This window comes from Etheostoma spectabile, chromosome 11 (assembly GCF_008692095.1).
Source record: "Etheostoma spectabile isolate EspeVRDwgs_2016 chromosome 11, UIUC_Espe_1.0, whole genome shotgun sequence".
Lineage (NCBI taxonomy): Eukaryota > Metazoa > Chordata > Actinopteri > Perciformes > Percidae > Etheostoma > Etheostoma spectabile.
Genome location: NC_045743.1, coordinates 159,588 through 183,086, shown reverse-complemented (window position 1 = coordinate 183,086; position 23,499 = coordinate 159,588). Strand labels below are relative to the sequence as shown.

At 41.8% G+C, this 23,499-nt stretch overlaps 1 protein-coding gene across 1 annotated transcript in view; it reads right to left on the bottom strand.

The window, feature by feature from the left end:
- The window catches only part of lats2 (large tumor suppressor kinase 2), a 28,996-nt gene extending 10,091 nt beyond the window's left edge, over window positions 1-18,905 (bottom strand). The window contains exons 1-3 of the mRNA XM_032529972.1: window positions 18,691-18,905; window positions 10,645-10,898; window positions 10,129-10,521 (exon numbers count right to left, since the gene is read on the bottom strand). Of these exons, the coding sequence (XP_032385863.1) occupies window positions 10,129-10,494 (366 nt within the window). The 5' untranslated portion in view covers window positions 10,495-10,521; window positions 10,645-10,898; window positions 18,691-18,905. The remainder of the gene's footprint in view (window positions 1-10,128; window positions 10,522-10,644; window positions 10,899-18,690) is intronic.
- Between the last annotated feature and the right edge of the window lie 4,594 nt (window positions 18,906-23,499).

Sequence of the window (23,499 nt, the reverse complement as noted above, 5' to 3'; positions counted from 1 at the left end):
GGAACCAGACGGTCGCGGTTCAAGTCCACATACGGACCAAAGTGTGGTGGTGGACTGATGGCTGGAGACGTGCCAGTTCACCTCCTGGGCAAGGGGCACTCTTGTGCAAGGCACCAAACCCCCAACTGCTCGGGGCGCTTTTCCATGGGCAGCCCCCTCACTCTGACATCTCTCCATTTAGTGCATGTATATGTACTGATTTATTATTATTAAAACAGTTTTCTTTTAATTCATTTTCTCTGTTGCACCTTTTTCCTTTAGTACAGTTTAGCAACATATTCAGTCACTGCAATTAAACTAGTTACACTCATTGACAGACTACTGGGTACACTCAGCAAAAAATAATGTGGTCTAATAGCACTAGTCTCGCTTTGCCAGACCTTCCTCCAAAGCGTGCTGAGAGTCTGGCTAGTCCACATAGCATTCGGAGATGGGAGGAAAGCGTACTCTGGTTTATTGGCATTTCTTTAAACCAATCACAATCGTCTTGGGTTGTGCTGAGCACCGGAGAAAAGCTGCAGTGCCGCTGCAAAATAGGCTCCGATTAACTTGTTTTGGTGGAACGCGTGTACGTTTTAAAGTTGTTTTAGTGGTGCAACAGAAAACTCAGATTAGACAGATGGTCTAGCTAGCTGTCTGAATTTACCCTGCAGAGATCTGAGGACCAGGTAACCATAGTCCTCAGATTGGACAGATAGTCTAGCTAGCTGTCTGAATTTACCCTGCAGAGATCTGAGGACCAGGTAACCATAGTCCTCAGATTGGACAGATAGTCTAGCTAGCTGTCTGGATTTACCCTGCAGAGATATGAGGACCAGGTAACCTAGTCCTCAGATTGGACAGATAGTCTAGCTAGCTGTCTGAATTTACCCTGCAGAGATCTGAGGACCAGGTAACCATAGCCCTCAGATTGGACAGATGCTAGCTAGCGTCGGGATTACCCTGCAGAGACCTGAGGACAGGTAAAAAAGTTAGTTGGACAAAAGTCTAGTAGCTTTTGGGTTTTACCTGCAGAATTGGGCCCAGGTAACCATAGCTCAGATTGGCAATATTTAGCTACTGTTGATTTACCCTGCGAGTTTAGGGCCCAGGTAACAAGTCCTCAGATTGGACAGATAGTTAGCTACTTTTTTCGGATTACCCGCAGAGATTGAGGAACCCCGGTAACCATAGTCCTCAGGGGGGACATGCTAGCAGCTTTTGGATTTCCCCTGAGAGATTGAGGCCAGGAACCCTGTCCTCAGTTGGACAGATAGTTAGCTAGCTGTCTGATTTACCGCGGATGGGACCAGGTAACCATAGCCTCAGATGGCAGTGTCTGCTAGCTGGGGGATTTCCCTGAGAAAAATTGAGGAAAAGGAAAACCAAGCCCCAAGTTTGGACAGATAGTTAGCTAGCTGTCTAAAATTTAGAGAAAAAGAGGACCAGTAACATAGTCCCGTTTGGGGCCGATATTAGCTAGCTGGGGGATTTCCCCTGCGAGACCGAGGCCAGGAACCATAGCCCCAGTTGGACGTAGTCTGTGCTGTCGGGTTTTCCCCTGCAGAGACGGGCCAGGAACCATACCCAATTGGAAAGATAGTTAGTAGCTTTTGGATTTACCCTGCAGAGATTGGGGACCAGGAACCTAGTCCAGATTGGACGATATTTAGTGCTGTGGGGTTTTCCCCTGCAGAGACTGGGAAGGAACCTAGCCCTCGATTGGAAGTTCTGCTATTTGGATTTCCCCTGCAGAGACCTGGGAAAGGGAAAACCCTAGTCTAGAGGACAGTAGTCTAGCTAGCTGTTGGATTTCCCCGCAGAGATCTGAGGACCGGGAAAACCTAGTTCGAGGACAATAGTCTAGTAGTGTTGGATTTACCTGCAGAATCTGAGGCCCAGGAAACCCATGCCAGTTGGACAGTGTTAGTAGCTGTCTGGATTTACCCCGAGATTGAGGACCAGGAAAACCCTAGTCCTCAGATGGACGATGGGGTCTAGCTCGTTGGATTTCCCTGCAGAGATCGAGGCCAGGAAACCAAGTTAATTGGGGACAGATAGTCTAGCAGCTGTCTAAATTTTTCCCCTGAGGATTGGGAAAAAGGAACCATGCCTCAGTTTGGAAGATAGTTAGCTAGCGTCTGGTTTTACCCCCGAGATTGGGCCCGGTAACCATGTCCTCAGATGGACAGAATTTAGTAGCTGCTGGATTTACCCCAGATCTGAGGCCCAGGAACCTAGTCCTCAGAAGTCAACCGGAGTTAAAATGCCAACACAAAGGAAGCCAAAGGCAAACGGACATCCGGCCGAAATGAGTGCAATCCAGAAGTGGAACATCAAGGATATAAACTAAATAGTAGAGTTGTACAATATCCTGCCTTCATGAAGATTATAATGTTCCTTTTTTTGTCCAAACTGTTTAGAGAGGTGTTGATTTAACTGAATGGTCATTTTGGAATCTGTAGTTTGTGGTTCTACTGAAGGTGTTTCTATTATTGTGTCCACCCCATTTATATCAGTGAGGGAAGGCTAAATACCAGACACGCCCCTGTAATGTTATCCAACAGAAGCAAAAAAGCAAATGCAAGAACAGCTGAGGAAAGACGTTGTGTCCCTGTGCAGCCATATTACGCCTCTTCTGCCTGCCGTTTCTAAGACACAGTGGCCAGCTTTATTTGTTGGGGAGAACAAAATCTAAATATAAATGTTTTAGAAGTAGGACAACCCAGCAACCATGGACACAATCAGCTCTCAAAGCCAGGAAATGCCAATCCCACACACTTTCTATGCCTTGTGTAGGGTGTGTGGTGTCCATCACAGTGCAACTATATAGGTGTAAATTCACTTCTGCGTGCACACGCCTGCTTTAGTCCCCCTCCCATTGCATCCATCTCACACACAGAGAGAGCGAGAGCGAGAGCGAGAGAGAGAGAGCGAGAGAGAGTTTCCTGTGTGTTTGTGTGCCTGTTGCATTCCTGTGTAGCCAATAGAAAGTGCTGGCTGCCCGAGCCGCCCGGTACGATCACATTATGTCCTTCTCTCGCTCAGTCTTTCTACCACATCTTTCCTCCTGGTTGCCAAACTTTCAAATTCTGATTTGCATTAATGGCAAGAAGATAATTAAGTACACTATTACAGAGTTGTACATGGTTTTCAACAAGACATATGTTTATTAAGACATAGTATTTTAAACCCGGCCATAAATTGTATCTGCAGTAGTACAGAAGAGTAAACCAGTATTTGTCAAAAAAGTAAAAAACGCATTTGTTTCAAACATTAAACAGTTCCTAGATAGAAAGTCATATTAAAACAGAGATAATTAACCATAAAAAACGTAAGATTACTTTTAATTTTTTGGCGCTTCCTCTCATGGATCTTGTGTGTGCATGGATTGGGTGGTGACCCCTGCTGTCATGGCGACAGATGTTCCTTGCTCACATTCCTCAGCCCAGGAAGCAGGAATTCAAGCTATTCGGGATAGTCTCTCTCTCTCTCTCTCTCTCTCTCTCTTATATCCAGGCCACATCTGTACCCTTGTCATAATGGTTGTGGGCCGCAAGCCGCCGAGTTATCCCAAATGCATAATTACCAACCTACAAACCCTACACACAAACTGCTCCGACAGAAGCACAAACACACTATTTTCTTTGCACAACAATGACAGTCAGGTTTTTTTTTTTTTATATAAGTTTTCTCTTTGACCCAATTCTGAAAATCAAAGCCATATGGAGGAAGTTCAGGAGCAGAGTGCAGATGGACGGACATGCCAAGAGGGACGTCCATGCATCATTTCCACACAGATAGCCAGAAAACCGTCTTCCTGCACTCCTCTTTCTCGTTCATGGCACCAACGTGCAAAAAAAAAAAAAAAAAGTGTTGGGAGGTTACACCTTACTTAAAAAGGATTACAGTGCGAGCCAAGGAAAGCCACGTCCTCTACCCCAACATGCAAACTATGAACACTAATGCATACACTGGTTCCCAGGCACTGCCTGTTGGCCTCATCGTTACATCAACACCGCAGTGATCGCTTGCGCACACGTCAAAAGGCTTTAATGTGCGTATCATGCCGCAGTTTGGCCTGTAGAATGACTGTGAGGACGGCCGAGAACTTCAGGGAAGGGAAACGCTGAAAGCACCCCTCCTTCTTTACTTCCTTTCTTTCCCTGTCATCTCCATGCGTGGCATGCTGCCCCACGCCCTCCCCCCCCTCCAAAACATTTCCTCCTTTTATGTAACAAACAAAAATGCTCTGTAATTTGCAGCTGGAGAAGACAAGAGAAACAAAGAGGAGGAGGAGGAAGACGAGCACAGCTGATAAGAGTTGGGCTGAAAAAATAAGGTTGCCTCAAAAAAAGGCAAAATAGAAATTAGGTGAAGGGCGTTCAAGGACACAGTAGATGATCTTCAGCAGCAATGTGGGCTCTGGAATACGCTTAAAAGGGACAAATAGAGACCCACAACTTGGCGGCCTAGAAATGGAGGCTGCCTGTCAGAGGAGCAGATAAACATACTGTACATCCAATGGTCCTGATGTGTTATGTGTGTGTAGGGGATGAGAGAAAAATAGAGGGGTGTGTGAATACACATTGTAGTCTGTATTCAACATGCATCAGAGGCGAGAGAGCGAGAGCTCTGGCCGGTCAGACAACTGAATCAGCAATTTCACCCATTTAAAGCGGGTTCTTTTTACTATTTTACTTCTGCCTTTTCTTTCTTCTTCCACAAACAAATCAACACCAGACCCAAGCAAAGAGAAATGTTCTCAAATCAGTTTGTTTTGCTCCTCTTTCAATTGTTTTTTTGGATTATGAACTCAGACTACTTATTTTCTCTCATGCATCCATAGACTGTTGTGTGTGTGTGTGTGTGTGTGTGTGTGTGTGTGTGTGTGTGTGTGTGTGTGTGTGTGTGTGTGCGAAAGTGTTGTTAGTTGGCCATTAGTATTCGCAAGTTCAATGTTTGACAAACAACATTAGGTGTTGACCCGTCAGCCTTGTCTGTGCTTGTTCTTGGATGTCAGGGGAAAATAAATCCAACCATGTCAACAAGCAACAGACCCGGCACGTGCACAGCCAGACCCCAGCTGGTGGTCCAGCACCTGCCCTGTTGATAGCGCTCGTGTTGAAACTGACTTTACAAAGGGCTTCACAACCCAGGATTAAATTAAACGATCATTAGTAGGGAGATGATGCTCAAAAGTAAATAATTTAAAAATTTAAAATAACCTTAATAAATGTGCTTTTGACAATTTACAGAATGTGGTGTAGACTGAAAAAAAAAAAAAAAAAAAAGAAATTGGCAAACAACTCAACAACTCAGCTAAAACCCTGTGTACGCAAGTCTGAAGTCTGCATGAGGAACTGGGTGCACCTGGAGGTGTGTACATTCTTCCTTTATAAATTCCATTGTTTGTGTGGAAAAAGGTGTACACGTTTTTCGTGGGTAGCCTACACGTTGTTTATACATCTGGCCCCAGATGTGATGTGTGGAGAGGAGAGCCTGACTTGATGATGAGTGGTTGGTTTAATATTCTATTCAGAGAACAGCCTTTTTTAATTTTCTGTAAAGATATGTTAATTTGAAATAATTTTTAGTTGGATTTATTAAATAGACCATTAAAGCATGCACATGCATGGGTTTCTTTGTTGTTGCCTGTTCTTGTGATAAATGTAGAAACAGTGAATGCCAAAGACCATCATCTCTGTGTGAATTGATAATTTTGTAGAAATATAATAGAGTATTGAACATTTGCACGAAGGTATGGATATCAAGCTAGTCTCTTTGTGTTACAAAATACTTTGAACGTTAACAAGAAGTAACGTAACCCAACATCGCTTAGAGCACCTTTACGCACCTGCCCCCAAAATGTCTGTGCCATGACTGCAACAGACATACAAATATGTTTTTAAAACAAAATCAAGAGTTAAAAAAACAACAAAAAACGCTGTGACATTTAACTTGATCTATTTTGCTTGTGAAATGTGAAAACTAAGTATTGGATTCTTGATTACTCACATTTTTATTAGTATACAATTATTGACTTAAATTATGATAAATCATTCATTCACTGTACTTATGAAACAATTATTCAAAATGTGCATTCCTAGCAAGAATGGAACAAGCACATATCGACGGAGGCACAGCGGGATAAAGACCAGAGACAGAGGAGGAGGAGAGGCCACATATAGGGGGGCGACTCAACAGCAGCAGAAGGAACTGTTCCACCCTGCCGCCATGGAACGTCCACTTCCTGTTTGTATTGACTCTGCCCGTACTGCTCTGGTGCATTCACAATGGCGGAAGCAACGGAGGTCAACTAGCCGGCGTTGAAACCAAGGAAATGGCTGCCGTCGGAGCCTGCACGTTATTCACAGGTCCTTCGGTTATCTTTGACAGATGTTTAAAATACACTGAAGGAGCATAAGGTTTAGAATGAACTTTCAAACTCTCCTTCCAAAACTAGAGTAAGTTCTTCGATATTTAAAAAAATAATGCCATACGTTGCCATTTCTGCATTTTCAGATTTTTAAAACATCTAACCCTTCACATGTTAATGTCAGTAAAAGACACGTTTAAAAGAGAGAATAAAAGTTTCCTTTGAGATTAAAAATACTCATTGTAAATCTATTCAAATAATTAACTGCTACGCGCCTCTATCGACAGACAGCATCATAATCCTCCTGGACTCCACTCTCTCCCTCCGGTCCCACATCAACATCACCAAGTCTGCCTTCTGCCCCCTCAGACACATCTCACAACTCTGGCTTTTACTCACACATTCAGAAACTGAGACACTATGCCTTCATCACCTCCCGTCTGGATTACTGCAATGGTCCCTGTCTGGACTGCCCCCCCAAGGTCCTTAGCAGACTCCAGTATGTCCAGAAGTCTGCTGTCAGGGTTCTGACCCACACTAAGCCCTGGCACCGTGTCACTCCCGTCCTCCAACAGCTCCACTGGTGCCAGTCAAGTCACATTTCACCTACAAGATCCTCCTGCTCACCCACAAATCTCTCAATGGACTCTCACCAAAATACCAGATCTCCTCCACCCCTACACTCACAGTCCCATTCCCTGCGGTCTTTTGACAAGGACCTGCTGGACACTCCCTGCACCAGGTTGCAGACTTTTGGGGACAGGGCTTCCTCTGCCAATGCTCCCAAACTCAGGGACATGCTACCCCTCCACGAATGCTCTGCCCCATCCCTGTTCATTTTCAAAAAGCAACTCAAAACATTTTTCACTAAATTCTTTGACCCCTAACCCCCCCCCCCCCCCCCCCCCATTTTTTGTTAACTGACCTTGGGTACCTTGAAAGGCACTATATAAGTCCAATTTATTATTATTATTATTATAACTCCACTGTAGCAGAGATAATTTCTTTGTAGTGTTGTGCATGGGCTTGAGCAGAGCAGTCTTTCCATGCCGAGCTCCATTGCAGAGCCCTTTAACCCCCGGTTAGTGCACTGAATCTAAATTGGACCAGCTGCATTTTGTGACGACATGCTGGGATTCATTCTTAATCGAACCTGCATCATTGACTTCACGTAGAGACATTTCAAAGAACGCTTTTCAACAGTTTCCTAAGAGAAGATACTCACCCAATGTCAAATTTCAAAGGGCGTGAGGGTTTGAGTACACACTTAGAGAGACCTTTCCGTGAGTCTGCATCAATGCAGACGTCTCCCATAGGGAATTACCCACAGTTCAGAGCAAGACCAGAGGGAAATCCAGAAATTACAAAAGGTAAACAACAGCACTACACATGACCACGGAACAGAACGGACCTGCTGTCCAGCTTGTAAAACAAGAGTTTGAAAATATTTAGAAGCAGTCATCTCCTGAGCCTTGGCCGTGTGGAAAGCAACAAACTTAAAATGAAAACACCCAAACCGGCAAGGGTCAGCAACATCTTTGTTACTAAACGTCGCCAAGGTAACATGTGATCTCGGGAAGTGCTGTCCCAATCCCATTTATACCTATCTGAGCCCATGTGGCCTCACACACCCACTCACTTAGCACCTGAGATCAATTAAGACTGAGTCTTTAGTCCTTAATCCTCGGGGCTCACTTTGGGATTGGGCCATTGGCTCTGAAGCCAAAAACACAGACTTCCTCATTAATGTTTATAAAATCTATGTAGTGTCATAACATTTCATAAGCTTTCAAACTGGACTTCTTGGTTCATATTTCATCATCTTCGATAGTATACTGTAGCAGCAAACCCACATCATAGAGACCCTCATTGCATTGTTAGATTGAAACTAAGTGCACTCAGTTTCAATTCAATTTTATTTATAGTATCAAATCATAACACTTTTCTCAAGACACTATACAGATAGAGTAGGTCTAGACCACACTCTAATTTACAGAGACCCAACAATTCCAATAATTTCATTGCCCCACTGCAACAACAAGGTGCAACATGATGCACATCCTTATCCAGAACAGGTGCATTGAATTGTAGTAGTAGTCCACTTACATACTGCGTCAAACAGCATGACATCAGTTTTTTGGACATGCATCAGAGCCATTTCACAGCCTGAGAAACTAACTAAAGTTGTAAATATGGGAGATAAAATGGTTCTGAATATCTTGAGGTAAAATGTTGTGGTTTGATGTTGACGTCAACTCTTCTTCAACTCCAGGGAAGTGAAGTGACCCCTGATTAACGGCAGCCACACGGCACCTTTACTCAGATTTCTGAGGCTGAAGGTTAAGTGTAAAGAGGCCCTCACTTCCAGGGGAAACACTCTCCCTCCTCACTCTTCTCCTGAGACGTTTGATAGCGCTCCTGCATTCCTTCGAGTGGAGCGGAGGGACTGAACGCCAAAAAGGCCCAGTTGGGAAATCCACCTGATATTTCAACATTTCAACGTGAAGGCACGCGTTACGTAACCACAGGGCTGTACACTTGGCAGAGAAGAATTGTATTGTATTACATCTAAAAGTTTATGGCACTCTTTACTTCATTAAAAACATTCCTGACTGAAGGAGGCAGAGCAGATTCGTACATCTGCCCCACATCCGTCTGTCTGCCCTCGATTCTGTGTTTTCTCGCACCCTCTCAATGCCACCTCAAAAAATTCCTTCATGTGTCCACATGAACTGTGTGTTGTCCTGTGCATTACGCTGTGATGTTTGTATTACTATGTTGCTGTCTGCATATATCATTTTCAAGGAGTGCGTGTGGCGGCGCTTTTATTAGTAGCGGCCCGGATGCATGTTCCAAACGGTATTTCGTTGCCTTGTACTTGTACATGTGTAATGACAATAAAGTTATCATCTATCTATCCGAGTGAAGTGGCAGTGAGCAACACTTGCTGAGACCCCAACGTATTCCTACTCTGCGTTAATACAAACTACAATACATCCTCTGTCCCTCTGCTTCTTGTGGATGTCTCACACATTCACACAGTAGGGGTTTAAAAATATATCGTGGCACAATATATTGCAACACAAAAATGTGAAAATAGGATAATGGCAATAAAAAAAACATCCATGCCATAAGTGTCAATTGCTTCCTGTAAATCTTAAGCTTACAGAAGTTGTCCTTTACCTAAAATGACAGTTTTGTGAAAACACGCCAAAAACCTATTCACCCAAGCTGACATTTGTTCTTTTTCATTTCCTATATGAGGACATTCTCATCCATTCACATTTGTATTAATTCATATTTTACTTTAGTTTAATGAGATGAAGATAAAAGAACCTTTATGTTTTCAGGAATTTTCTTTAGGAAATTCCATCATATGAATTTTCAGTGCATTGTAAAGTTTAAAAGATAATTTCATAAATAAAATCTCCAGTTGGAATTTGTTTTTTTGTGGCTAATAAAAGTTAGAAATTCTGTTAATATAATATTGCAATAAAGCAGACTTACTCACTGAGTTACAACATAGCTTACGAAGCACTAATACCAACCCAGATATTAAAGGGATGGTTAGACTGGTATAGAACAGTTAAGAAGAGCGCAGCATCCGAAGAACATCCTCATGAACAAGAGAGGACCATACAAACCACACACACAAACCTCTCTCTCTCTCTCTCTCTCTCTCTCTCTCTCTCTCTCTCTCTCTCTCTCTCTCTCTCCTCTCTCTCTCCTCTCTCTCTCTCTCACACACACACACACACACACACACTCACCTGGTCACAGCCGGCATTAACCAGCTCCTGCAGCATCTGCCGGTTGACCTCCCCGGCACCTGCAGGGTGCCCTGACCCGGAAGATGGACCAGACTCATTGGCAAAGGGCATGAGGGACCTGCGGATTTCCCGCAAGGCATTTTGGTAGTTGTTGAACTTCTGCGGGGGTCGGATCTGCTGCTGTCGGCTGGCTGCGTCTTTCCCGCTCTTGCAGTCGGCCCCTCTGCCCCCGTCTGTCCGGGAGCTGACCCCATGCAGGGCCTGACTCACCAGCTTTGCCGGCTGCTTCAAACCCTCCTTGATCTCCTGAAGCCTCTGGCGTGTGTTGCCCACATACGGGGCTGCTGGGAAAGTCTTGGGCCTCATGGCCTCAGTGCCCAGGACAGGCACCTACTATAAAAGGGAAACACACACACACATATATATATATATATATAATACACATATACATACACACACACACACACACGCGCACTCCCACACACCCTCCAAAAGATCCTTTTCAAGCTGGCTGACCTAAATAGTAAAGAGTCTCCAGGAGCACAGATTGGAGGCAAAGATTTGGAAGTCCTCCTCTGTGTCCCTTATTTGTTTGTGTCTCTCTTTGTGTTTTGGATTCCTGCTGATGCTGGTGGGCGGGATGAGGGGAGGTGTGGTACTACAGGCATTCCATGGTGGGACTTTCAAGGCTCAGGTTCCAGCTTATTCCAGGAAATGCAGCCGGTCACCAGGGCGCCACAGAGCCAAACCATGATGCTGCCAATCTTCGCCTGTGAAGAAGGGGATGGAGTTAGAGTCTGGAGACGGTGGTCACGCATTGTGTTCATGTTTTGGTTTTTTTGCACAGGAAAGTTGTGTATTTAAAAAGGACCAAATATGTAGAGGTGAACCAGATAGGACACTGCTGAGGGTCTCAGCTCTTCTACTGTAATAGAAGTTAAATTTTAAATATGTTGGTGGCTCAAATCCTTCTACTTTTAATGTATCATACACGTTGCTATCAGTGCATTGCAGGAAGATATTGATTAACAACACCAATATAACATGTGTTTTATATTTAAATGAAAAGGTTTTGAAATTTGGCCACTTGTATTCACTATCAGGTTTTAACAACTTCTTCTGTGGCATCACATCACACGTGCATAACGTCAGCTGTAATCTAGTATTTAAAACAAGCTCTATCCCAGCCTGATATTAGAGTAACCTTACTTTTAAACTTCACAACAAAATGACTTGAGCTTTAGTAATGGTTACAGAATTTGACAAACGTCACATGGGACCGTTGTGAGACTGGTAAAACCTGGAATTCTGATTCAGTTTTAGTAGTGCATGAGCAATACTGGTGCATACTGCATAATTCAGGAATTCTAGGGGTCATGAAACACCACCTGCCCCCATCCACACCCAATCAATGCATAGCAGTGGTTGCACAAGTCAGCCCGTCACTACATACTTCTGCTACGTGGTCATTGGTAAACACCCTTGTGACAGCGAGCTCCGACATGGGGTCAAAACCAGTCAGCGGCCCTCCCTGCAGCTCTCTCTGGCTGTGATGCTCCCCTGTGATGAGACATTTAACACCATTTGACATTTGTCTTATCTGGAGGGGCATACTCCGCATTCTGCCACAGCGGCGTCGCTTCTCCAGGGCAGATGGGATGACATGTGGAGTAAATGCACATGTTCCTGTCACGAGCCTCACGTGAGGACCTGCAGTCCCATGTGGAACACTAACACAATGAGATGTCGGGGGGGGTTGTGAGATTTTTGCTGCATTCAAAAAGAGAGAACGAGAGGACGGGGATCAACATTATTAAGCTCCAAATTCCCAACAGACACCGACGGACAGCGGCGCAAGTTATATGTTGTTATAATCGTGAATCTAGAGCTCATGAAATATGACAAAGATTGAGTGTTTCCCACAGGAATTTACTCTTGTCTGGATGAAAAAGTCTCTGAATGATACGTAAACCATTGTAGGGCAATAAAACTCCCCAATGACACAATTATCTTAGTGGTAACAGCAGCAGGATGAAAAAGAGACTAAGAATCTACAGCCAAGCTAGTGGCTCTGTGGAGCTAGTTGTACTTAGGCACAGCTGGTTGAGTTACTTCCATTTAAACCAAAAAATGTCAACCTCCTGTTGAGTAGAAGTCAGAGGATCACCAAATCAAAAGGATTTATCTTCTGCCCCACACGAGAGCGTGTACAAAAATGGGCAAATAAAGATAATTAACTGCCTAAAAATGTTTTGTTTGTTTGTTTTGGTCAAATACTTTACAAATGTCTGTCAAACCTGAGATGCCATGGTAGGTTTGATATTTGCTGTAATAAGGGAGTGGACGATGGGGCAATGTTAGACCACACCTGATCTTCTCAAAAGGCCAAAATCCTATTTTATTTATATATCTGTCACTACATGCCCATCGTTAAGATTGATCAACAGCTTGCATAGTAAGACAAAAAGGAGATTATGTAATGTTTGCATTTCTAAGTTAATGAGCTTGAATGCAAGTGATAAAACCAAACCTGAAAGAAGAAGAAAAGATTTAATCTTTGCATTCACTTTTTAACCATTTAATTATTTACTTACATTTGGGATCCACTAAACTAAAGTCCCACTTTAACCAAACCCCTGCTGCTGCTGTTTTGCTTTGCCCGTTTGTCAGACTGGGGTCCGCTTCAGGAAGAAGATTTAACAAACTCCGAGTCTAACCGTGAACTCTGGCTTATCCTAAAATGGGAAACTTTTTTGGAAAAGTTTTTGGTTGCAGAACAGCTGATTTGAAAAAAAAAAAAAAAACATTTATAGCCTGCCTAACACAGTTAATAAACCAACCTTGATTTTTTTTTTTATTCATGCAGATAAAAAAACTGCACCTGAAACAGAATGAATGAATTAATGAGGAAATTAAAGAGTGCTGTATCAGAGGGAGGAGACTGAGAGAAGAAAACCTGCTCCTGACCAGCTTAGGTTCACAGGCTCAGTTACCATAGTAATAAACTCTGAGGTTTAAGATATATCTCTTTCTAAAAACGGGCTGGAGTTCCCCCTCTCTCTCAGGTTTGATTATCCTTCCTTTCTGAAACAGAAAACCCTAAGATCCCCTCATCTCAGGGTTAACCCTCATGTTGTCCCCGGGTCAAATTGACCCGTTTTCCTATATCAATGTTCTTTTTAATTCCCCAAAATAACATGATTGATTCCCCACAACGCTCTTTGCCAAGTACACATCTCTACTTTCATTCATTCTTATTCAGTCTTATTCAATTTCATAGCATTTTGAAAAAAAAAAATTGAAGTGTTTTTGAAATAGTGTTGAGTAAAAGTTGACATATTCCAGTCTGGGATTATCATCAACATCCATTCCTTTAATTCTAAATAATTCCTAATTTTGGTTTTCTAACTCAGACATTAGGTATAATTTCCTATAAATGAGGTTTATTGACCATAAATTCCAAAAGTAACTGAAACTAAAGTTAATAAGTTAGAGTTACGCAGTGTTGAACATAAAAAAGTGACAAAAATTGAAAAAAAAAAAAAAAAACATCAAAAGTGTTTAAAAAAGGGACATTTTTTTTTTTTAATTTAACACAAAAAAAAATCAATAACGATTACAACAAAAGTGTTGATTTTCAATTGTGACGGGAAGACAGCACAAGGGTTAACTAACTCAGAGTGCCTATAATGGTAAAACTGCCAGACGCAGTCACATCTTGGCAGGTTTCGACACAGCTGTGGTTCGTCTGCTATTTCAAGCATTTTGTTAAGCGATTAACATTTAAATGATCCGGTTGTATTTCAACAAGTCTGATTGGCAGCTAGATTAGTAAAAGAACTTTTACAATTATCCTGCCACGTGAAAATAACGGATGAGTGGAAGACGTTTCCGCCACCAATCAGTTTTTTTTTTAACCCTTGTGTTGTCCTCCCGTTAACAATGAACTTGCCCTTCCAGGTCAAAATTGAAAGTGAATATTTTTTTGTGCTTTCTCAATGTTTTTGTCGCTTTTTCTGATTTATTTGTCACTTTTTCCAGCTTTTGGCGCTTTTTTAAAAACCTGAGCTGGTTTAATGATAGATTTCACAGTTATTCTTGGAATTCATGGTCAACAAAACCTCACTTATATCCAATTATACATAAGTTTTTAGTTAAAAAAGCAGAAATTATGAATTATTTTGACTAATAGTTAAGATCAGAGGATGTTGAGTGGAGCACAGACGGGTAGATGTCAAAGTTTAGTCCGGATACTGTTTTGAAACCATAAAAAAAGAATTTAAATGCTATAAGATTAAATAAAAACACCCCAAAAATTCAATAGAAGTAATCATTCATTTTACCTGATGAACGTTGTATGAAATCATCCATGTTATTTTTGGGCAATTTGGGTTGAAAGACATCCATATTTCTGATATAAAACACTTTGAAACGGGTCAGTCTGACAGTCAGTCTTACACCTTTTCGTGTGACACCATGCCGACAGCCATAAAGATAAGCCGTTAGTCATTTTTCAAACTTGTTTGTAGTCTGTTTAACCCGTTACTTATATTTATTAATATTTTATAGTTACCTTAACTGCACATAGCAGCTGCAGGAAGTTCTCTCAATCCCCCAACAGTGATTCAACTTTCTCCAGACATTGTCGCAACACTGTTTTTGTGCGACAACTAGCGGTTTAATATGCCTTGCACAGTGATTTACAACGGTCGTTAAAATGTTGACTAAAGGGCTTTTGTTAGACGGTAAGACACACTGATCAGCGGGGTCTCACGGGAACAGACAGGTAGACCAGGCGATCGACGCGTGGTAACCATGGGAATTCTGACGTGAAGACGTTAGCCGACTCTAGCATCATATATCCCTAATCATATGTTGACTCATAACAACTTGTGTCAATCCTAGTCTTTCCTAACCACAGACCGTTATTGGTGATAGCTAAAGTTAGCTAACGTAGCATAGTCATGAATTAATTCTCTAGCCTCATTTAAGTTCAAACGTGACATTACTCAATAAATTGCGTCTGAAAAGACCTTAATGCGTACGGTTAAAACAGATTTATCGGAATTCTGCGAGCCAATCAGCCGATCAGCCGATCAGCCAATCAGCCGATGTTGTTGCCTTGTGCAGAGTTACTAAGTGGAAGGAGTTATTTTGGTTGTACAGGTTTCCGGAAATAAAAGCAATTCAATGTCGCTAGCTGAAAAATAAATCTAGATTCACACCTTTGACTGGCTTCTTTTTTATAGCAAATGTCGGCTGAAGCACATGGATACTGTGGTATTTAGAGCTACTCACCATGCCAAACATTAAAAACATGATTTCTCAGAAAATAAGTTGAAAAACGAAAATAAATAAATTATAACATAACATGGACTAATGGTACAATTACAGTGTCCAGGAGACTCCTGCATGTCTGTGTTGAATAACTAAACTTACCATCAAAAGAAAACTTCCAAATGGGAATTTACAGTGAGTGAAAATGTGAAGATTTTTGGTCTTTTGTGACACCAAACAGTGGAAAACCGTCCATAACAGGAAACATGAATTTGATTACTTTACGTGATTTTGCGTCCATTTACCGTGTTATTATATATTTTCTATAGATAGATTCTCATTAACGACAATCTCAACCATATCACCCAGAGCTTTTCAGTACAAGCAGTACAGGAGATAATAAGACTCCCTTGAACTACACTCCCAGCCGCCTCCGCCCTGGCAGACTTCATCACTTTGGGCTATTTCTAAGACGCACACAGCCCTCACTGTTTGTCCAGATAAAACATCGTATTGATAGAAACAAGTTTCGTTTTTTACATGGTGGGTGGTGGGGTAGGGTGGGGACACGGGTGCCAAGCAGCATAAATGTTTCCCCATCTCCGGGATCTCTTGCCTCCATTCCTGTGATGCTTTAGGCGCCATGTCCAACCAATGAGCCTCCCATTCCACAAGTAACTACAACTCATACCCCTGTGGAATCATGGGACCGTCTGGGACGAGTCTACGCTGACCAAAATAAACCAAAAAAACCAGATGATCTCAAATTTACCAGAAACAAATGTGCATTGCTCTTCCGGAAAAAGAAAAAAAAAACTCATACGCACATCCACAGACAGACAGACAGCATACTTCCATACTTAACCCTAACCTTCAACAACACATACCTAAGACTTATCTTCATATTGAACTATCTCTCATCTTAACTGACTCTAAATTGAACCACACTCGACCTTCAAATAGGCACTTCCATTGTTCAAAAAGACGCACACTTTACACTACAGTTAATGTGCACTGAAGAAAAAGCCCACTTCTGTCTTTTACTCTGATACTGTCTCAAATTCTTGATTTAATATAAAAAAAATCTGCAAATGGATAAAGATAATTTGCCTAAAACGTGTTTTCAAATAAAGATCACATCACCAAATGTTACAAAAAAAAGTCAGTTCAACACTTTTATTAAATAAGTTGACTTGCATAGGAAAACCAGTGAAATAATCTTGTATCCAACTAATTTTTTTTATATTTTGTTTTGGAAAACAAACAGTGAGAGTCATTTCAACCTGCAACTCCTCTGATGGCCACTAGATGTTGACTCCTACTACACTAAAGTCAAAGGAAATGGACAACCTTTTTCTGGCTTTACTTAATAATACCGACTGCGTTAGTGTGTTCATGTTAAAAGGGTACAAATATATGTATATATGGGGTCAATTCTTAGTGTTAGAATGAATATTTCTAATAATGCCCCAGGTTAGAGTGCTCCTTATATAATATATATTGAATATTGAATCAAATTATGACCCTGTAAATTGATTTTGGACATAAGAGGTGGTAGTTTTGTGGGCTGACATTTAAAAAAAAAAAAAAATCTAGATTGAGTGCTTGGTGCCTTGGCTATTTAAAAACCAGGGTTGTGCAGGATGTCCTGTGCTAGTGACGATTCTCTCGCAGCGTTTACCTTCCCTCTCCAGTATCGGCTCAGCTCGCTCGGAACCTCGAGCAAGGCGGTACCAAAAAAAGTGCCAGGTCCTATCCACAACTTTTGCTAATGAAAAACCAAAAAAAATAGCCATTCACGTAGAGTCGTGAAGTGGAGAAGCAGCATCACAAAGGCTGTCACACACTTGCTGTGCTGGTTGCTACACCCTACTCTTCCTCCCCCTTTTCCAAAATGTACTGTAGTCGTTTGTTTTTCTCCCAAAAAAAAAAAAAGACCTCATTATCCCCTTCTGACAAAATGCTGGGGAAGACATATGTTCTGGTATGTTGGTAATATTTGGTAACATTTACAGATTCAAATCTGACCAATCCTGACTGCTGCCGGACTCTACCAGCGCTACCCAGATAATATCTTACCCGTTTAAACAGGTTTGAGAAAATGTGGATGTTTCTGATGCATTTGGGGCCACAGCTAACATGTGTAGTCCGGTGGTGACTTCTCTCTGCAGTCCTCCCTGTAGTTCTTCCCTGAGAGATAACTCCACGCTGCCTGACAGAATCAAACCCAGCTGTGGCCTGATACCCGACCACACACTGTAGCGCCATAGTCAAACTATAATATAGGCCTAATAATTGGTCAAAAAAAATGTGACATCCCGCTTCAGGGGATGGGCTGGCAAGAACACAGTGTCTAAATAAAAACCTGGATGTTATGATTTCGTTTGCAAAACTCAGACCTGCTGCTCCTGCTGCTGGTCGAGTCTTAACAAAACACAAACATCCTGAACTGATAAGACCAATAACACTGCTGGCAATGAAATGTTTGAGCATAGTAGAATTAGTACATCTGAATAAAAACACTTGGTTGCATCAGTGCCAAACTGTGCAGGCCTTTAGGCTTGGAAAAGAGTGAAAATATCACATGATATGCATACATCCTGGGCATTTCTTTCTACTCTTTCTCCTATATTTTCACCCCTCTTATACCAACAGACATGCATACTATTTGACCCATTGTGTTATCTGTGAAAACTAAATGAATTCGGAATCTCTAAAACTTTGAAATGAATGCAAGGTGTTCTGATACACAAAGTATACACACAATATGGACAGCTGGATGTCCTTTACTATACCTCAGTGGTCCCTAACAAGGAGTTTGGGCCCCGTAGAGACTCGTAAAGTAGGGGGTTTGCAACAAAAACATGGGGATTTCAGCATAACTGATTTAACAATTTAGAGGTTTACTTTCCACAGTCGTGCCAAAGCTTTGAAGCTAGAAAACGGTGTCTCACGGTGTGTATCTTTACATAACAGTTCTTGCCGGGGGCCCCTGGCATGCAGACGGTCGGAAACCCCTGTTTTAACGTCCTGTGGCCTTCCCAACTGTATCCAGGCCGGGGCTGGGGGCTGAGAGGAGCAACACCAGAACATTCCTCTGCAGAAAGACCTGAGCTATTCAAGTTAACCCTCAAGAAAAGAAAAAAAAAAATAGCCTATTCTATGTTCTCCTCACTTAAACATACACCATGAACACACCGTTACGGATCTTTTACTCAGCAACAAGTCGTGCAAATAAGTTTAGACCACCACTCCCCTCCACAAAAAAAGTAAGTCTCAACTTACCATGTGATAGAAGAAGCAAGAACAACTCGGACTGAAGAGTAAATCCCGTCAAAGAGTCCCTTTCTCGGCTGATGGGCGCGTGGAAACAACCGAGGAGTTCCGTAGAGACAGAGGAACTAGGTAAATATGATGAAATGAGCCTCCATTTTCTCAGAAATGCAGCACAAAGTTGGACACTCGCTGCATTGTTCGCATTCCACAGGTCACGTGACGGACCGACGCACGTCATCACCGAGCCAAAGATCGTCTATTGCGCTGACCGCTCACTCCGCGAGGCGTTTGGGTTAGTTTTTAGATAGGAGCAACTACTGATCCCCTCAGGGAACTGGTTGCTCACAGTCCAATTTAAGGCAAAAAATAATAGTAAGAAAAACTGCTAAAGTGCAAGAAATAAAAAGGTTAAGTAAAAGTTAGGTAAGATTAGGTTATTATGTTGCTATACAATGAATTGTGCTAATGCTATTTAGATAGATAGATAGATATTTATTTATTGATCCCAAAAAATGGGAAATCACAGTGTTACAGCAGCACACAAAATATACATACATACATACAATATACATGAAATAATAATAATAATAGCAAAATATAAGAATAAAATATAAGAAAATAAGAATATTTAAATATATACAAGATGGGAAAAACAAAATGTGCAACTGTTTAAGTGAGTGTAGTAGTAGCTTATCTACTAGTAGTTAACTAACAATTATGTTTAGTTAAATGTGATATGAGCAGTCGTGAAAGAAGTATTCAATTAGGCTAATAAAAGTTGCAACTACTGAAAACAATTCATTTTAAATCGCACAAACCCAGTGTGACTACCGTTAGGTCTGATCAAAGAAGACGCCAAGAAAAAGGGATTAGCGTTGGCAGTCGGATACAACAGAAGAACATTTCCAGGATGGTTGCCTGACTTCCGGCGCGTGTCCCTCACCTTCAGCTCTCTGTGCCGTTCTCAAACTCAAACTAACACGCTACACGCTAGTTTTGAAGAATATTTGTAATAAAACAGGCCTGCTTGGTTTTTTTTCGGGGAATAACTGTTAAGATTGACAAAGCATCTGTTCATGGCATTGAGGCCTGCTATCTAACTGGGACGTTTTGGGACAGGTGGACGGGATGGCTGTGGACGAAATACGGCGATGCACTCGTATGAGCAAATTATGTTTTAGCCATGTATGTATGTAGCCAATTTATATACGTTGATGTTTTGTGTGAATAGTTCGTCAGTTCATTTAATATTGCATGTTGGGTTTTCTTTTGCGGTGTGCGAATGTTCAACTGAAACTATTTCTTTCCCCGAGACTATTTCCCCGAGCCTGTGTCTGGAGCTCAGTGCCACCCAAGAGGATTGTGATTGGTTTAGAGCAGGGGTCTTCAACGTTTTCCAGGCCAAGAACCCCCAAACTGATGGCGAGATGGAGCGGGGACCCCCTAATTATATATATTGTATAACATTGTGTTATATCAAACTGGTCCTATAGTGCCATGTGTGCATTGATGACTGAAAGACATCTTCTGCCTCCATTTATCTGTTTACTACAGTGTGTTGAATTCATGTTAATGTGTATTTAAAGACATTTCAATTAGTGGAAAAAATTGCAAGGGGGGGGGATATAAAAAAAGGTCTAATCAACCAAAACTTTCGCGACCCCCATGCAGTACCTCCGCGGACCCCCTGTTGAAGACCCCTGGTTTAAAGAAGAAATGCTGTGGAGATAGGTCTGGCAACGCGAGACTATTTAAAACATAACAAAAATAAGCGCACCTTTCGGCCATATCGATATATCGGCATATTTGATGTGTTGTGTTGCCTGTCGTACTTGAATACATATGGAATTTGCACTGACAGTCTCTTGCACTATGATACCACATCGCTCCTTTAACCATGCTACAATCCAACTTTACTGTAAGTGCACACTACTGATATCTTTCTTTGTGTTTTGTAGTGTGTGCGTGGATGTCATAGGTCTGTGTACCAATGTGTATGCATGTTGTGCATAAGCTATAGGACACCTTAATTTCCTTTGGGATAAATAAAGTGTATCTCTTATGCATCGCTCATTTTCTCAAAGCGGACCCGTATAATGAAAAAACAAAAGCCATTATGTGTAGAGTTCTTATGTGACAATATATGAGCTTTGAAATTATTCTAATGACGTAATAAAACAATTCTGGGGTAGCGTCTCGCATCGCTTTCTACCACCAGGGGTGCTAAAGGATGAAACTTTCCAATTCCACACAGAGTGTCTTAAGAAAGCAGAGTGAGAGGTCTGGATTTTTCTTCCTCTCTGACCGCACATATTCTAGGCGGGGCTTCCTGCAATGCATTTCTCCAAAGCTATGATTTCTCCCTCTGATTAAAAAAATATATTAAAAAATCTGTACATTAGTCAAACACTTCTTTCTGGCTTTTTTCTCCCCAATAAGCCAAGAGGCCACAGATCAGAGAAAATGCAAATGAAAGGTGTTTATTGTAAATGGAAAGCACCGAGATACCAGGCAACTTAATTACCTGTATACACACATAGACAACACATAGAAAGACTGCGGCACTTCCCAAACTTTAATTTTTCAGTCACGGAGGCAGTAATGAAGAATATCCAAACAAAAAATGAAACCTTCAGGAGGTAATACAACATCATGGAAGCACATGCACCCGTAACAATAAAGGCAAACAGCATGGCAATAGGAGGTGTGGTGGGAGATAAACAGAGATGACAAAAGTTATAAACCTGTTAGTGAACATGATTAGTTTTAACATAGTTAAGTTTACAGTAGGAGTTAATGGAAGGGGCTGCTTAATGGAAGGAGCGTCACCTTATATAAAACCCAAATGAAAACTAGGGTTTCTTTCTTCTAGAACGGGGGTTCCCAAAACTTACAGCCCATGACCCCCAAAGTAACGGTGCAAGTGACTCGCGACCCCCCCCCCCCCCCCCACTATAAACGTATGTAAACATCGCACGCAACCGCGCACGCACTGTAGGCGCATCCAAACACGAGCATATTGACAACACAAAATAACACGACGTTTTATCTTGTGTTAAAATCATGGCTAACATATGCTAGTCGTTTTTCAATTTTTATTTTATTTCTGGAAATCACTTGCGACCCCCCCCCCCCCCTCTATGGCTCGCGACCCCCCTGTGGGTCCCGACCCCCACTTTGGGAATCACTGCTCTAGAACATGAATGTTTAACCACCATTCATTTCACCGAGCTCTTGCTGTTACCTATTCTTAACACAGGTATTTGTTGGGTCCCCCCTGATAAAAAGTCCTCTAGTATACAGGAAGACGTGTATTTTGCTTTCTTCTTAATCCTTCAACAGACAAGCTCTCAAGTATCCAGAAACCAGTGAGTCAAAGGCATCACTTCAGAAAGGAAGAATGTCTGTTAACCAAAAGAAGCACAAGCCCCACAGAAGATAAAAACAAATACTTAAAGAAATCCTTATTTTTCCATTAACCTTGGTAGTGCCGTTGGTTAGTTCTGGAGCAAACAGAAGACCGACCAGGTAGTTAAAATTAGCACTGACAACCACCATGGCAAGTTAAAAAAAAAAAAAAAAAATGGGGAGACATCACAAGCAGACAGAGGATCAGTTTGATGTTCTTCAAAAACCACAACAGCATACATTACAAGCACATGACAACCCTAACTGGTCAGGAAAGACACAGCGCCGTCCATGGGAGGGAAACATCCAAGAAGGCACGGTCCACTTTGGGCTACCACAGCAGGCCCGTCTAAACTCAACACTCCTTTGGGAAACAACGTATTTTTAAAGCCCAGCACCAGAACTGAGCCAGGTAAGCGTCTGTTGTTGTAACAAGCTTCCCGTCGTGTGAATCTTCCCCCCCCCAATTGATTTTGGGCCCAGCGCCAAAGCAAAAACTCCCAAAACCTTTCTCTTAGGAGATAATCTATGTATAATTACTTGACATTTGGAATTCATACACATTACATGGTAGAAGGGTGAGGACCATAACACAAAAACATGGAAACACGTCTTACTTTACACACACATACAACTTAGTGAATAACAAGGAATGCTGACTGTTTATGCACATTTAGCTTAGCAACCAGAAAAGGGTCTAGAGCAGGGGTCTTCAACGTTTTCCAGGCCAAGGACCCCCAAACTGATGGCGAGATGTAGCGGGGACCCCCTAATTATATATATATTGTATAACATTGTGTTATATCAAACTGGTCCTATAGTGCCGTGTGTGCATTGATGACTGAAAGACATCTTCTGCCTCCATTTATCTGTTTACTACAGTGTGTTGAATTCATGTTAATGTGGATTTAATATAAAAAAAAAAAAGTCTAATCAACCAAAACTTTCGCGAGCCCCATGCAGTACCTCCGCGGACCCCCTAGGGGTCGCGGACCCCCTGTTGAAGACCCCTGGTCTAAAGCATAATTGTATGATGCAAAAATAAATATCTGTAGAAAACACGGGCTGATTTGTAACAGCAGTGCGTGCTTTACAAACTAAGGCACCAGCAATGCAGGGCAACTAAAGCATTAAGTAGGTAAGCAGGGTCTCGTTTTACGCAAGTAATGAGATGTGCTGTATATAAAAACATAGTTTTGAGTTTATGTGACTATATCTAAGCCTGTATCTTAGCTTAATTTGACAAACTACTAAAAACATTTTTTTTTTTTTTTTTTTTTGAAATTGCATTTCAATGGCTTCTTTCTTTTAAAATAGCCTCCAGCCTTGTTCTGTAACCAACAAATGTCCCAAAACACATTAATTCAATTAGAACAGACACACTGAACAAAGCCAATGAGAATTAAAGTG